A 16,713-nucleotide genomic window follows, 5' to 3' on the forward strand; every position below is an offset into this window, starting at 1 on the left:
TTAGAGCCTTTGTTTAAAATCTTATTTGTTTATTACTGAAAGGAGAAAAAAACTTGAAGTGTCTTTGTCCTATCTCCATTAGTTTATGAGTTATTTTATTAACAATGATTGAGGGCCATGAGGAATTGCCAAATGCAAAAATAGAAAAATATTAAAAAAATTGTAAAAAATAGAGAAAATATTTTTACACAAAAAGTGACACATGGTTGTGAAAATTATCGTGAAAATTAATTTGTTTGAAACAAAATATTTATTGAATAAATAAAGAAAATAAAAATCAAAAAGAGTTTTTTGAGAGACGATTCTGTTTTTAAAAATTATAATATTCATCACTGATAAAAATACCCTCAAAAAAATTTCAAATATCTTCTTATAAACAATACATTTGTTTATAACAATTTTTTGAACAAATAGAGCTGAAAATTATAAAAAAGAATGTTCATGTTACTTCAAATAATAAGAATATAAATGAATTCAAATATTGAAAAAACATGTTCATTGCTTCAATTGAATTTTTCACTTTTTAGCGTCTTTGATTAATAATAACAAAGTGAAAAATCTAAATTTTTCAATTTTTTCAACGGGATTCTTTTTTGGGGGCTTCCGAGAAAAGCTCCAAGAAGTGAGAAAAATTTGAGGTTTTCAATTTAAAAATTATCAAGATTTCATGTGAATTTGAAACTTGTAGGAATCAGTTAATTAACTAAAGTGTATCTAAAAAAATAATCACGAGCAAAATTTTTTCCATGGTTTTTCGTTTATCCAAGTGTCTACAAGGTATGTAATTTTTTTTTCCTGATAATGATATTTAATGGGTTAAAATAAAAATCCGTATCCGTCCGTGCGGGACGCGCATCGCCCGCCTTTAGCGCTATTTTTGCCTCTAAATAAAAATTATAAATATTGGTGAGAGTTCCGGAAGATGAAACTTTTTTTTTAGAAACATTCCTTCTCTTTAAGAATCTTTTTTCAAATTTCGGATATCTTTAATATTTTCCGAGATATTTGTGAAAAACCAAACCCCCCTTCTTGAGTAAATTCTTTATAAACGTTGCAATTTTTGAGCCCTTCTTGAAGTTCTTCAAAAAGTTGGTAGAGGTCATTCCGAATCGAATGAGCCCTGGATCATAATTTTCGGTGCCCTTGGACAGAAGTTCCGGAAAAAGTATTTTGTGACCCAGACTATGAGTAATTGCCAAGAGGAGCAATGGGTACATAGATTTGTTTTCTAAAATGTTCACCACCCTATATGAATTTGATGTATCATGTTAGAATTGTTGTGGAATTGGCCGCGGTGGTAGTGCGCCCGACTCACGATCGGAAGGTCGTGTGTTCGATTCCCGCCTCGACCAGATATTTTTCTCGAGAGAATTCATCTGGTTGAAGCGGGGATGATTCTGCCACCGTGTTAGGAATCACACGTTAAAAGGTAAGACCTCGTTAGTCCTTAACTCGTACAAGTTTCTCAACTTCTGAGAGTTGTCGTTCGTATGGGGGCGACAGCTGATATACGGAAAAACAGATTTTAAACAGAAATGAATTTTATGCTTTAGATTAGAAGTTAATATTCATGGGAGATTCAAGAAACCAAATAATATACAAGGTGTGCCATTAAAAAGGCCATTAATGTCATTATGCTGTCTAGTGAAAGTATTTGCGAATTTGCAGTGCTATCAGAGTGATGAAAAAATTATTTTCTTCATAGTTTTGAAATTTTCGAACAATTTTCACAAAATTTTTCAAAAAGTTGCTAGGGGTCATTCTGAATCGAATGAGTCCTGGATCATAATTTTCGGTGCCCTTGGACAGATATCCAAAAAAAAAGATCTTGTGACCAAGAGTTTCGCAGAATGTTTGAGGCCAGGTGGTACCTTTCTGATTTCATCTCATACTGTAACTGGAAAATGAATATTTCGAAATAAAATCTCCAAAAATTGCTGCCAAGATTTCAGATTGCAATGGTTCTTCAAATTCTACCTGATATTTCATTTAACATTAACCAATTGTATATAAGAACTGTAGAACAGTGTCTGTACTATTACTACAGATGAAGCTACGGTTTTAGCAAAACGTGTCTAGAAAAAAAATGTGAAAATTGCTCAATTACTATCACGGATAATGTTATTGATTTTCACCAAGTGACGGCTAGGTATATTCACGAAAGAAAGTAAAACTGGGACAGAATCGTAAATATGAAAATCACTGACCTTAGATTTCTGAAAAAAAAAATTCATTATGTTTTCATAATTGAAAGAATAATGTAGATTCCAACATGAAGTTGCAATGTCGAAGTTTTGAGTGTAATAAAAACCCTAACAGTGACTAGATATATATTTTACATGATATTCATTCAAATGGAAATCCATCACGAATATAGAAAAACTAGTCAAGAGAAGACTGGATTTTGGAGTATTAAAAACACATGATGTCATTTTTTCACTACTATACAGTCTAAATAACAAATCAAATGATAGAGAGACTGCAGCTGCTGTGTTCTGTGACGTATATAAGGCGTTCGACTGTGTAAGTCATGGTACACTGTTTCGAAAACTGCAAAAGTGTAAGCCTCAATTGGTTTAAATCTCATTTATATGAGTGCAGTCGAATTGTTAAAACGACTGATTATTCTGAGGAGGTTATTCTGAGGCTCAGTTCTTAGTCCACTATTATTCCTTCTGTATATTATCAATATTCTGACATCTATTAATATTGAAGGTGATGACACTGCAATCACATGGCATGATCAAAATCCCCCAAACTTGAAAAAAATGTGATACTAGCAAAATGAAAAAATGGTGTAACGCAAATCTTCTCAGTTTTACTGTTTTTTCTTTTCCGATTGATTCCGATTGATATTGATTTCATAAACACCTTACGATTTGATTTCCACAAACTTTATTTGAAAAATATATCACAACATGTTTCGCTAACATAGTAGCTTCCTCAACAGTGATTTGAATACTACAAGTTGCTTCTTATGCTAATATTTATATACCACAGCTACAACTACAATTGAGACTATCTCCATCAAATTACACAAACCACTACAATTCTTATATACCTACCTGAGGTACCTCTTCAATTATGATCGCCTGAAGCATATTACCTCTCATATTACATCAATAATAATATTTTCTTCGTTTTTCAAGAAAACAAGTTCAATAATGGTGTTCAGTAATGCTTTGAACTTGTTTTTTTATTAACATATCTCATATGATGTTCTTGGATTCGATTCCTAAGTGTTGTGCCAGTTTGATCAATATATACCTCAGGACACGTTACGCACTTTAATTTATATACCCCTGATTTCTCGAATTTGGATGTTTTGTCTTTATTATTTTCAACTAACTTTCCCAACGTATTACTTGTTCTATGTGCCAGTTCAATATCTTGTTTCCTCAAAAATGAAGTCACTTTTTTCGTTGTTTGTCCAAAATACGTTAAAGCTCTATAATTTGATTGTCTTACTTATCAATAGGAAAAATGACTCGAATCCAAAAAATCTACGCAAAAGCGATTCGAGACGTTTTTCCTATTGATAAGTTAGATAATCAAAATCATCATTCAGTCAATCATTTTTGAGGAAACGAGATATTAAAATTGCATATAGAACAAGTAATATGTTGGGAAAGTTAGTTAAAAATAATAAAGACAAAACATCCAAATTCGAGAAATCAGAAGTATATAAATTAATGTGTGGAACGTGTCCTAGGGTATATATTGGCCAAACTGGCAGAACATTCAGGAATAGAATCCAGGAACATGATATGGGCTATGTAAATAAGAAAACAAATTGAACATATTTGAATCATTTTTTTAAAGAAAATCATATCTTTAACGAAGACTTCAAAATTTCACACAAAGAAAATAAAGATTTGAAACTGAATCATTTGGAAGCAATGGAAATGAATAAACTTGAAAATTCAAACATTCTAATGAATGATCAACAGGACTTGAATAGATCATCATTATTGAACTTTCTCAAAAAACGGAGGAAGAATTAATGATGTAGACGTGAGGTAATATGCTTCAGGTAATCATAATTGAAGAGGTAGCCCAGGTATATAAGAATTGTAGAGGTTTGGGTAATTTGATGACGGTAGTCCCAATTGTAGTTACCTGTGGTATATAAATATTAGGGTAAGAAGCAACTTGTAGTATTCAAATCACTGTTGAAGAAGCTACTGTGTTAGCGAAACATGTCCTGATATATTTTTTCAAATAGAGTTTGTGGAAATCAAATCGTCAGGTGTAGTTTATGAAATTTATTATATCTGTTCCATCAGCAATTTACAAGTTGACATCACCTTTGTTGTGAAAAAACTATCAACGAAATTTTTGGGACTGATTATTGACAGTGATTTTAAATTTTAAGACAATATTAGTTGTCTCAAATCAAAGTTATCTTCTGGATCTTACGCTGTGAGGCTGACATCTTATAGTCTAATCAACAAGTTCAAAAACATGAAAAATAGAGATAAAGGTCCTAAAAATATGAGCGATAGCTCATTCGATTCGTAATCACCTCTAGAAATATGTTTTTGAAGGAATTGTTATTACCAAAATAAGATTAAAAAAAATGGTATTTAGTTTTTCGTTAATAACTCAAAAATATTAATATTTAAGCAATTTTGAAAAAAGCTCGTTAAAGAGGAGGAAATTTTCGATAAAATAGTCCCGAATCCCGAAACTCTATCTCCATTATTTATAATTTTAATTTGACGTTGAAAATAGGGTCATGTGCGGTTGTTACGGCATGCGCGCGCTGCCGCTAAAGAGAGTTTATTAAAAGAAATAATTTTTTTATAACATAAAATGTCATTTTAAAAATTTGAAAAAATCTAGTATCTTCTTAACACTTGAATGAATCGAGTCCCGTAGAAAAAAAAGTTTTGTTTTATCACCATTTTTCAAAAAGTTATTCAATTGTTAACCAACAAATTTTTTCCCAATCTCCGTTGGCATAAATAATGGGATAAAAGTTATAAATAATTGGCCTATAAATTTTAAACTTCGTGGAGCCTATTTGATATATATATACTTCATACGATCCTGCGATAATATTTCATAAAAATGTATTAATTTGTTAATTATGATTTTTCACTATTGCAAAATGAAATATCTAAAAATTGTTGATATTTTTTTTTTAATTGATATTTAGCTATGTCTGTTTCCACATTGAACAATGGCAGTTATTAACATGAGATATGAATTTTTTACGTAATTTGTTCATTAAATTGTTTCAAACAAATAGAGAAATTCAATGTTTTTGAAAATTTTTTTTTACTATTTTGAAGGGTTTTCTTGTGAGAAAGCCTATTATACTCGTAATTCATCTGCTTTCTGTCTTTTTCTGCCAATTTTTGTTTTATGCATATATACTTATTCAGTAACTACTTGAAATTTTATTCAACACACAAGCAATATATATTATTTTATAGTATATAGTTTTACCTAAGTAGCGATAACTATGTGTAATTTTGTTTTTAACCAAGCTTTGGAATTGAATAATTTAAAAAAAAATTGTTTTCAACTACACTTTATAAAGCGTAAATATTACCAATCAGCCAAAATTCCAGAGACCAAGGTGCCGACCAATATGCCTGCAAAATGTATTGTTCCAACAAGATATATTTTCCATTGATTCTCCAAACAGGTGATGTTGAACTGAAAAGAGTGAGAGAATTTAAATTATTTATGAACTGGCAATCAAAGATAGAGATTAATGGTTACAACTAGAGAACCTAATATCGTCAGATGTATTACGCATAACTCGGAGCAATATGAACGTAAGCTCTCTGTGGCCTGGATCAATCAACGCAAGTCTTCGAATTCAACATTCTATAAACCCCATCTTACAATCAATCAGAAGCCTTGTGGTAATCGAGAATATATCACTTGACACACTTGATAACACACTGGAAGACGTGTGAATAGGCGATGTCACTGTACATGGATAACTCTAAACCTTATGCTCCTCTATAAAAACTTCTAGATGCAGGCATCCTGAGCTATCTGAAAACAAATAATCTCAGTGCAGCACACATTCCCCGGGTGAAGTATCAGCGCAAACTTCCATTTTTATCTCAGCTTTCATTTCAGCACAAATCTACTCATTTTTATCAGTTCGTCAAGTCTTGGTGAGAACACGAATGAAATTATACAAAAATTGAAAGCCTTTCCACCACGTCTACATGGGTTACCAAACACCCATAAAGAGAATATACCACTTAGATTTATCGTGAATACGATAGGTTCGTCAACTTATGAGCTTATGGTCCTGGAGACATTATAGTGAGCTTCGACGTGGTTTCCTTATACACGATGGTTCCGGACACGATACGGATAATTAGCGAAGTATTCACAGCATATATAACCACCCTCTTCGCTCATTGTTTATCAACAACTCATTTCCAGTGGGACGGTGCTTCTTACGACTAAACGGATGGTACCGCGATGGGCAGTCCATTGAGTACGATGGAGGTAAACTTTTTCATCGTAAATTTCGAACAACGGGCCTTAGAGCAAGTGGGCGTGAAACTATATTGTTGGCTGATCTATGTTCATGATACGTTCGTGCAAGATGGTGAAGATACACTAAACAAATTTTTATCATATCCGTCTCGACCCAAAATCCAATTCACAATGCAACAAGAAACCCATCCTTCTTAGATGTTTTTGTGAACCGACGTGCAGATGGTACATAGTGTACAGAAAACCGACACACACAGACAGGTAGCTGAACAAAAACTCCAACCACGAGCCACAACAGAAGGGTAACTAAACTTTGGTCGAGAGAGCACGGCGTATTTGTGAACCTGCGAGCCTTCCTGAGCAAGTCAATGACCTGAAAAATGCCTTCAAAGGGAATGGGTACAGTGAAGGAGAACTAGAACGGGCCAAACGACCCTGGAGAGAGAACAGAGAGAAAGTTTTCCTGCCCTATGTTGAAAATGTTACAGGGAAAATCTTAGAGAAACACGACGTGAAACCAATATGTAGGCCAACAAAAACTAAGGTCAGCTGAGAACCTCAGACAACTTTTAGCAACACTAGGGGTTCACCAGATTTCTTGTAACTACGGATCGGTCTACATTGGAATCACGAAAAGTGTGGCAGTAGAAATTCAGAAGTACAAGGATGATTTCAATAGAAAAGAAGTGGCAAAGAACATCAGTAGAAATCTGGCTATCTCTCCCTGGAGGTACACAAATTATGCCAGGTAATTCAATTGAGTTGAACCAAGCCATGTCTACTGATAATAACATAAAACCAGAGTCAAATACGAGCACCGTAGTTAATGCGGTCAAATCGACGGGAACAACAACTAAAGCACCAGTTTGGGCACTGCGACCTTTGCCACATCGCCTTCGATAATGTCTACCGCAGTAGTAGATGAACCGTCAGGCTTTCATACAGTAATCATATAACGGTTCAGATATTATTTATTAGTTTGAATATGAAATTGTATTCCTAAAATAGGTACCATATCGGATTGGAACACATGTACGCGGATAATTTTAGTGGCTTTAGTTAAAACATCATGTTTGAAGTTAATTTGATACTAATAACTGCCACTGCGATGGTTAACGTAAAATATCATTTTATTCATAAAGATCGAAGTCAGTCACCAGAGCCCGTCGAGACGAGTTAGGGGGTCTCATCCCTCAGCCTTTGAGGCTGAGGAAGGTGGTCTAAATAGGAGATCATTTTGTTTCTGCGCGTGGTACGAAATTTAAGGAAAATCGGTAGTGAAATCGTAAACCGGTAATGGGTACAGGGAAGTTGAAAGTAAAAGTGTTGGTGCTGAAGACACACCGGGTCAACGACACCTACGGTTGACCATGAACCACCAAAGATGCGTTGTCTGAGTGTTTGTTTTTTTAAATTGAATAGAACTGGCCGATACTTGATAAAAATCCATATTGAAAAACTAATCAATACAGTTTATTGTATGATTTTCACTATAAGGGTTTTACAAAAACCGCTACACGTGTTTCGCTATACAATAGCTTCTTCAAGCATAAACTTGAAGCGAAACACGAGTCGCGGTTTTTGTAAAACCCTTATAGTGAAAATCATCTCTCAACTCTCTCACTCTCTCTCAACATCAACCAGTTGATGTTGAGAGAGAGTGAACATATTATTTTGTCTGAGTTCACTTCATATTTGCAAAGAGGTTATATATTGTTGGATTCCTAGTGCGGGTTGTTTAGCTAGAGTTAATATTAAAATTACAAAAAAGGGCGCAAATTTGAAGTTATACACTACTCTCCCTAAAGTAAAAGTAAAACTGAAAGTATTTTGTACTGATTTGGCTCAAAATGCCTGACAGTAGGTCACAGTGGTAGTAGCAGGTAGTAGGTTTTGTAATGTATAATATCAATTTAATCTGTCATATACATACATTCTGATAGTAGGTAACATTGTGTAATAGGTACTTTATAAACACCTTTTTAATAAATATGAATAAATGCAGAAATATGTATACAGGTAGCACATTTTAATCTTTACTTCCATGACCGATAGCATTTGGTTGATTAAGCTAAATATTTTTACTTAATGTAAAATGATCTCTTTTTTGTTTCTTAAAACTTCCAACTTTGAAGGCCTACCTGCCTGTATTGCTCTAGCGCCAGCATGTAAACTTCTATTTGCTCGGCGTGCAATAGAAGTAGGTTGGACTTTTATCTTTCTCGTTTTTTTTTTTAATTACAAATGCTTGTGCAGATATTGGCAAACGACTCAATATTTTCAATAGTTTCAATTTTCTTAGCATTAAGGGCGTTACCACAACCTAGCAAAACGGCTCTTCGCTTATAAACGTCTTGTTCCATTCTCTTCAAAATGTGCCTTCTTCTCCATCAGCTTTTCGAAAATGCTTTTGCTTGTTCTTTCTCCATATTTTTTTTACTGCAGAGTTGAATATTTATAAAAGTTGTAATTGGAAAAAATTTTAACAGAAATATACAGAGAAAATTATGTTTGGAAAGTAACTGCTGCTGACATTTTTTTTGCTACCAGTATCAAATTTTTACTACTATTAAATAACTACTTTTTGGTGGATGAAGAACACTTTGCTATAACGGTTTTGCTGCTGTAATCTCCCTATCGTAGCAAACAATTTATCTCAATGTACGTACCTCCATTGTTTATACAAATGATAAATTGATCGTTTCATATGATTTATTAGTGTCGACTTATGGACATTTTTGGCCACGCTAGGAGTCATTCCTTCACTGAAGTTTTTTAAAATTGATCTTTCGTAGATGCGCTTACTCTTAGATAGCTATAGGCTTTTGCCACCGTAACTCTGTGACGATGCGTAAGATGCAACTGAAAGTTAGTAAATTAATATTGTTTTTATAATATTACAACTCCAAACAAACTCACTTCTACAATGGTGTTTAAGCCTTCCTTAAGCAAGGGATCCCTGCATCTTGAAAATTTGTTTTCATTTTTAACCTTAATAAAGATTTTGGGACCGCAGTTCCTGTTTCTTTTCCTAACGCTGGTTGTTTTTGTTTCCTCATTTTTAGTATTGTGCCGACAAATCCAATTTTTTCGATACTGTAGTTTTTTACTTCAGGATATGTTCTGTTTACAATTCACTCTGTGCAAGTAGCTTTAGAAAAGTTTTTAAAACAATTTTTTGCAGTAATATCTACATCTCTTTCGATGTTGGTTCTCAGAATGAAAATGTTTTGGTTGATGTCAATTATTCTGATATTACTATCAAACGTTTTTATAGCTTCAATTACAGTCCCTTCTCCGTCCTGATTCATATTGACAAGCCTACCTCCACAAAACAAACAAAATATGTGAAATTACTTTTCAAACTTGGACGTGGACGACTTACTGGCGCCATAGCAAATGAATAAATATGGTATGTGGATTGCAGCATAGCAACAAAAAACGGGAGAGATAATTAAAGCACGTGGCGTTGCACCCACTATCTAGGGAACGGAGTGTTTGGCACTCAGTACATTTCCTAGCTCCTCAGCGCAACAAGTAGCTTTCACGGTGTAGGAAAAGTTAAACTGCAACCCGTAGATGTTACACTGGTGACAGTTAAGTGGGATTTCACGAGGATTTCTCGGTTAAGAAATCTAATTATTGTTATTATCGTTTTGTACTTTTATTACATATTGCCGACGGAGCCGTTTTTATCCGTCAAAGAACTTTCGTTTTTGTGTTTCTCTCTTATCCAATACCTTGTCCGTTATTAAGAGTAATGCTATGAAAGTAATACTGTTATAGTCTTGGTACAGGGTATGTTTCTTTTGTAATATCTAGCAAAAGCTATGTATGGAATTTACATTATAATTTGGAAAGGGACAGAATTCTTCAATTCAGAATTGTTTAAACGCCAAATTTGTCTCATTCACAATGTAAAATTTTGGTCAGACTCAGAATGTTCCTATTATATAAACACTATTCATCGGCGTGTTTTGAAAAGATGCACAGTCAGATATATTCATCACGTAGCTGAAAACTGCTCAGGATATAGATATGGGCCCATCAGTATTCCCGCCTTGAAATCGTGAGTTTTGTTAATTCGGTGAAAGAGGTTTTCTGGTGACCTCCGTCGCACGTGGGCGACTGTTACAAAGAACGGTTTGAGAAACGGGGGGACGAGAAATCCGTGATTTCTTCCTGGCTTTTTGAAAAGCAGAAAAGACAGAGAGTTCTGGGGGCTCTTTGCCTGAGGCAGCGGTCTCAGATTGGTGTGAAAGTGTTTTGAGAAGTGAGTACGCTTAAATTTTGGGGAGGTTGGAGTTTGAAGGGTACTCTCGACGGTCGGTCAAGGTATTTTGTTTTGGGAGATCGTTTTTCTGGGTTGATTCTTTGATTTTTGTTTAAATATTTTGAAAAACAGGCGGTTTGCGTGACTTTCGATAGTCTGACGTAAGAATAAGAAATCTTGTAAGGTTCGAGCGGAAATCGAGCAGTGTAGACGAGCAGGAAAAAGGCAGCGTTGAGTCAAATGTATATGTGTACTTACCATTTTATGATTTTGGAAAATAGTTAGCTTTAATAAATTTGTATACAAAGTGGACCTAATAATTGCGTCATAGTTATTTAGCGGTTAGAAATCATCTGCCAAGCTAGAGTATTTCGTCACTCTCGTATATTATAGTAATTTTCGGCGAAGGCACCTACTTTGAGCTTCATTTTCGAAATTTGGTTATGGTTATTTTCTTTAATTTTTTGGGTATTTTTTTTTCTATTTTGTTTTATAATTTTTTCTTTATTTTCTTTGTTACTGAATATAGTATCTTTTGAATGTTTTGAGCAGGCTCTTATTTCAAAACCTACCATAGTGACCTCTTGGAAGGAAGTATCTGCGAATTCTCAAGATCTGTCTCTGTGCAACAAAAGAACCCCTCTTCGTGCAGAAGGCCAAATTCAAGCCTCTTTCGAATATCTCTGACATCCAAAATTTGATGTGGAGAAATCCGCATCTGATGACACCAGCTGCCAAAATTAAGTCAACGTTATCACAGTGGTGACAGCTAAGTGGAATTTTATGAGGATTTCTCGGTTAAGAAATCTAATTCCAGACCATTTGTTTTCATTTGTTTTGGTACGTTATTACACTTTCTCACTTGGGGCTTCGTTCACGAGATGGAGCTGTTACTATTTCACATTCTTTTTCTTAGACGAAGGTTTAAAATATGCAGTCGGGCCCCAGGAACTTTGCTCTTTGTTTCGGATCTTTCTTGCACTGATGAGAGTTAATACTTCGAAACCGGTCTGTTGCGGGATGAACGACATACTGTGTATGAATGTCTGTTGGATATAATACCTTATCCAGCGTGGTATTAGTCGGGGAAGTAGTTGTTTTCCGGCAGGTATTTACCAAAACCTACGGTTTAGGTAGTTGGGAGAGATGAATATTTCAAAATTTTGTTTAAAAATATTAATTTTTTCATAAATAGTTCATACTTTGAAATTATTCAACTGCCAATCAACTACCATCTTTAAAAGTTCATTCTTTGAAATTATTCAACTGCCAATCAACTACCATCTTCACTGGCACCAATGACTGGTCCAAATTTGTAATTTTGATTTATAAACATCAATTCGAACAGGAATTATGACTATTTGTTCTTTTTCGAAATTTTTAATATAGAGAATATAAAAAGTCCAACGTCTGAAGTCTAAATTATACGTTAAAAATAAAATTTGGAGATAGAGACCCAATTTTGAAGTTAAATGTGAGGCAAACGACAAATATCGAATTGATGAAGTGACACTTTGGTATTTCTGCTAACAGATCTGAAATATTGACACTGAGTTGACGGTTGAGTTGATGAAACAAAAATAATATCTTGAGACTTGTTAACCTAAAATAGTTTTTTTCGATTACTATATTCTTCTCACATCATTAACGACTGTCCTCTCGTTCTCGTCGAAAATCAGTTCCGAGCATGCTACAGTGGTATTCGTAAATGATTTTTCTGTACAAACAGTACTGTTGAACTCAGAAGATTCATTTTCATGAATATATCTTGAACAAGGATCAGTTTTTACTCCGATAACCTGGTCTTCGGAAATCTTATTAGGAATGGCCCATTTCATCCATGGCACGTTGTACGATGTATCGAGTTGATCCTCACACTCTGGTATGAGGCACCTGAAAATGGACATTTGTTTATTGTGAATGAAAATAAAGTCATCAGACAGTGCCAACAATAGTTCAACCTATGATGATATAAAAACAACCATGAAAACAATTTCAGGTTAACTACAGAGAACAGTTTCGTTTTATACGGACATATATTTGTTTGAAAATGTCCGTATAGGACGAAACCTGTACTGTTTCGTCTTATACGGACTGTTGTATAGAAACATAGTAGATTGTATTTCTCAAATACAGGATTATATGAGTTTCAGAATAATCTAAATATTTTTATATGATATATGGATAATTTCACATTTGACTGTATGCTCATATCAATTATTCTACTAGAGTTTTCAAATTCAATTATTTATAATTTGAAGAAATATATTTGAATTTTCAATACCTATTACCAAACTTAATGTTCACTGCTCATATTAATTACTTGTGTTTTCTTGTTCAATATTTCATTATTTTGTTAAAATTTGTATATTCAGTTGATTTAGTTAATCCTTACATTTAATGTTTCTTGGGATAATAAAGACAATACAGTTTGTTTTCCTCAGTTGTATATGGACTGATAGATACTGGAATGTACAGCGTGGGCCAGATTGGACAATTTAGAGGGAAAACTCATGTTTTCAAACTGGATAGATGAAAACCGATGGCTGTGTCTAGGGGTAATTTTTTTTTGAAAACTCAATGGTGAAAACCGCATATCAATATCTATCATCGTTTCTGAATCGCAGCATGTTTTTTGAAAATGTGCATTTTCGAAAAGTTGCTGAAACTTTTAAATTTGATCCAAACAAGTAAATAAACAAACAGGGTAGGCTAAATAAAACCTTTCAATAAAGCACTAGGTGAGAATTGAACTATGTGACAATTGTAGAAATGTGAAAAAACAATGGACATCTACTAAAACCAAAGTTGTGCGTAGATATTTCCTTGAACTATTCTAAAGATATTTTGTCTTCGGATGATATTTGACAAGACACTCTGTTTCGAAGGTACGGGACGAAAAAGAATTTCGACAATAACAATTTTGGTAATTTTAAAATTATCAAGGTATCCGAAATGAAAGTATAGCGTACTACACTGGATCTACTGAGCAAAAAAAAATATAAAGTCATTAGTTCTACTACTCCAGTGGAAGATGTGGAAGATTTGAAAAGTCGTATAATTGGCGGGTGTAACGCAATCAGAAACAATCCTGGTATTTTTGAAAGAGTTTTGGAGTAGATGAGGAGAAGATTGGATTCTTGCATCTGAGCGAGGGGTATTCATTTTCATCAGCTCTAGATTAAAAAACACTACATGTCAGTTTTGGTAATGAATTGTTGAATTTCATTAGTTCGGACTTCCATTGTCTGATATTATGTAAAATGATTTGGAATCCCTGAAAAAAATAATAAAAAAGCATAGCTGAAAATAACAATTATATTGAGCAAAAAACTTGAAATGAAATAATGGTGAAATAAAATACAAATAAAAATACAACAATTGAATAAAAAATAAAAATAAAAAGTTAAGAGAGTCCAAACCAAGTTACTTGACAACGTTTCGATTGTTAGTATCCACAATCGTCTTCCGGTGATTACTGGACTAATTTCTTCGAGAGATGACTATTTATGGGTCATTCGAGTACCTACTTTCACTTATCTCCACTTTCCTTTTTCCGCTTCACCGGTTTAGTGGCAGATTACCGTTTGGCGGGAGTTTGCCATTTTTCGCTTGATTTTGGGTTTCCATATGTTGCGTATCTCTACGCTTGCTTGCTAAATACATTGTTGGACAGCTTGTATGCGGCTTTTTTAAATTTCTTCCTTGACCAATGTTCCTCCAAGTGTATGATTTCAGCTTGGGACCACTCGATGTTATGTTGATGGGACCAAATATGCTCTGCTATTCCTGTTTTGCTGGTTACCCTTCGCAGTGTGCGTTTCTTGTGCACGGCAATACGGAAACCCTTTATAGTTTCAACTATATAGGATTTTCCGTACTCACAGGGTATCTAGTAAATACAATTCTTGGAATCGAATTCCGCGTTTGGAGGCCTGGTTTTCGTGAGGCTACTATGGATAATGTTTCCGGATCTAAAGCAGGTTCTGATGTTGTACTTGGACATAATTCTTTTTGTGCTTTCTGACAATTCTCTGTTGTAGGCAAGTGCAAGTACTAGTTGTGACAGCTTCTCTTCCTTGCCAGGCTCCTGCTGTCTTTTAGCTAAAGTGTGTTCCACCATCGCTTTGGAGTAGTCATTCCGTTGAAGATCAACTTTAATGATGTCTAGTTCCTTCTCGAGACCTTTCTTCGTATTACAAAGCTCGGAAGCACGGTCTGATAGAGTCTTGATGATTCCTCTTTTAGTCGATTGATGGTGGTTGGATTCGTGGTTCAGATACTGTCCCGTGTGAGTGGGTTTTCGGTATACATATGTTTCCCACTTAGTGTTGGTCCTCTTTACCAATATGTCTAAGAATGGCAATTCGTTGTGGACTTCCTTCTCCATTGTGAAAGTGATGGAAGGTCTTACGCTGTTGACGATTTTCAGGAAGGCGTTTAGTTCAGTATTCCCATGATTCCATATTATGCAGTTGTCGTCAACGTATCTCAACCAGATACGAGGTTTCTTGTGGGCTTCTTCAATAACCAGCGCTTAAAACCACTACATATATATGTTGGTTATGATTGGTGAAAGTGGCGATCCCATTGGCAGTAAAAAATTCGTCCTTCAGTTGGAAATGACAGTATTGTACACAGCATTCTAGTAATTCCATAATTACTTCCATAGGTAAATTTGTTCTATCTTCCAGGTTCCCGTCTTCAGATAGCTTTCTCTGTATGATTTGGAGTGCTTTTTCGACCGGAACGTTGGTGTAAAGGCTTTCCACGTCGAAACTGATTAGTTGATCTTGCTGTGTTAGTGTCTAAATTTTTTTTCGCTCCGTATCTTCGAAACAAAGCCCCCTCGAAAATCATCAAGGGACAAAATATCCTTAGAATAGTCCAAGGAATAGTCCCTTAAATTTTTGCCGCATGTTTAATAAACACCCTGTATACAATGTAAACTACTTATATTAGAAAAGTTCGAAAATGTGAATAAATAAAGTAACACATGAAAATATAACAAGGGATACATAGAGATACAAATAAAAAAATTGTTTGCACACATTAAACCTACTTGAAATATGTTTCAGCCTGTATATATGAAATTTTTATAATAATATAGAAAATTGATAGTTTCACCACGAATAACCTCCAGTACAAAATCCAATTTCATTTTGTAAACTTCAAAATGATTCTGACTTCGGAATCACCATTGATAACCAGAAATTTCTTTGGAGAACTGGGTGTGGAACATTTAAAATAGTGTCAAACTGACTAATCGAGATCCATTAACAACTAATATGAACATGCCAAAGACTCGCATTGCGTCAGGTTGAAGCAACCGAAATCTAGTTGCGTCCAGAATCAAATTCTGAGATTCTCTTGTAAATTCGCAAACATTACCTTCGCTCAAAGATGAAGGAATCAGGCTGGTTGAGATTAATAAATATACGCCTGATAATAATAATGATAAAAATTATAATAATAAGGGTGACACAAAGTGCGCTCCACCGAATTAGTCTTCTGAAACCACAAAAACTAGATCATTTGAGTGCAAAGTTTCATGATGTTTTTAAAAAGTAGAGGCTGCCATCTGGCAAATCAACAACTCCTTCTTAATCGCTCTTCAACGTTTTCCGAATCAGAAGAAGAAACTCTCGGCCTTAACGGTTCCTGACCACCTTCCTGTAAAGACAGGCTGGACGATGGATGTACAATGGGTCACCTGTAGTCTAAGTGCCATGGGCTTACACTCACCCTCCCTACTCTACAGATACAGATGTCGGAGAAGAACAAAGTTACTGACATGAATATGCTTTTCGTTCCGATCTTACTCTAATACTTTCGAGTAGTGAAGTGGATTTAGAAGGAACTGTAACAACTCGACGTGAAGACCCTAAAGACGATGGTCTCCATAGGAGTTTGCCTTCCAAATCACCAGAAGACGATTGTGGATACTTACAATCGAAACGTCGTGA

At 34.6% G+C, this 16,713-nt stretch overlaps 1 protein-coding gene across 1 annotated transcript in view; it reads right to left on the reverse strand.

Annotated features, from left to right (window-relative positions):
- Nucleotides 1-16,713, reverse strand: part of LOC111511012 (organic cation transporter protein-like) — a 76,680-nt gene that overhangs the window by 33,847 nt on the left and 26,120 nt on the right. Inside the window, exons 3-4 of the mRNA XM_074177147.1 lie at nt 12,388-12,640; nt 5,561-5,667 (exon numbers count right to left, since the gene is read on the reverse strand). Coding sequence (XP_074033248.1) covers nt 5,561-5,667; nt 12,388-12,640 — 360 coding nt within the window. The remainder of the gene's footprint in view (nt 1-5,560; nt 5,668-12,387; nt 12,641-16,713) is intronic.

The sequence above is a fragment of the Leptinotarsa decemlineata genome, unplaced genomic scaffold, assembly GCF_025532065.1.
Source record: "Leptinotarsa decemlineata unplaced genomic scaffold, Ldec_3_MD MMD2_tig00002159_RagTag_RagTag, whole genome shotgun sequence".
Classification (NCBI taxonomy): domain Eukaryota; kingdom Metazoa; phylum Arthropoda; class Insecta; order Coleoptera; family Chrysomelidae; genus Leptinotarsa; species Leptinotarsa decemlineata.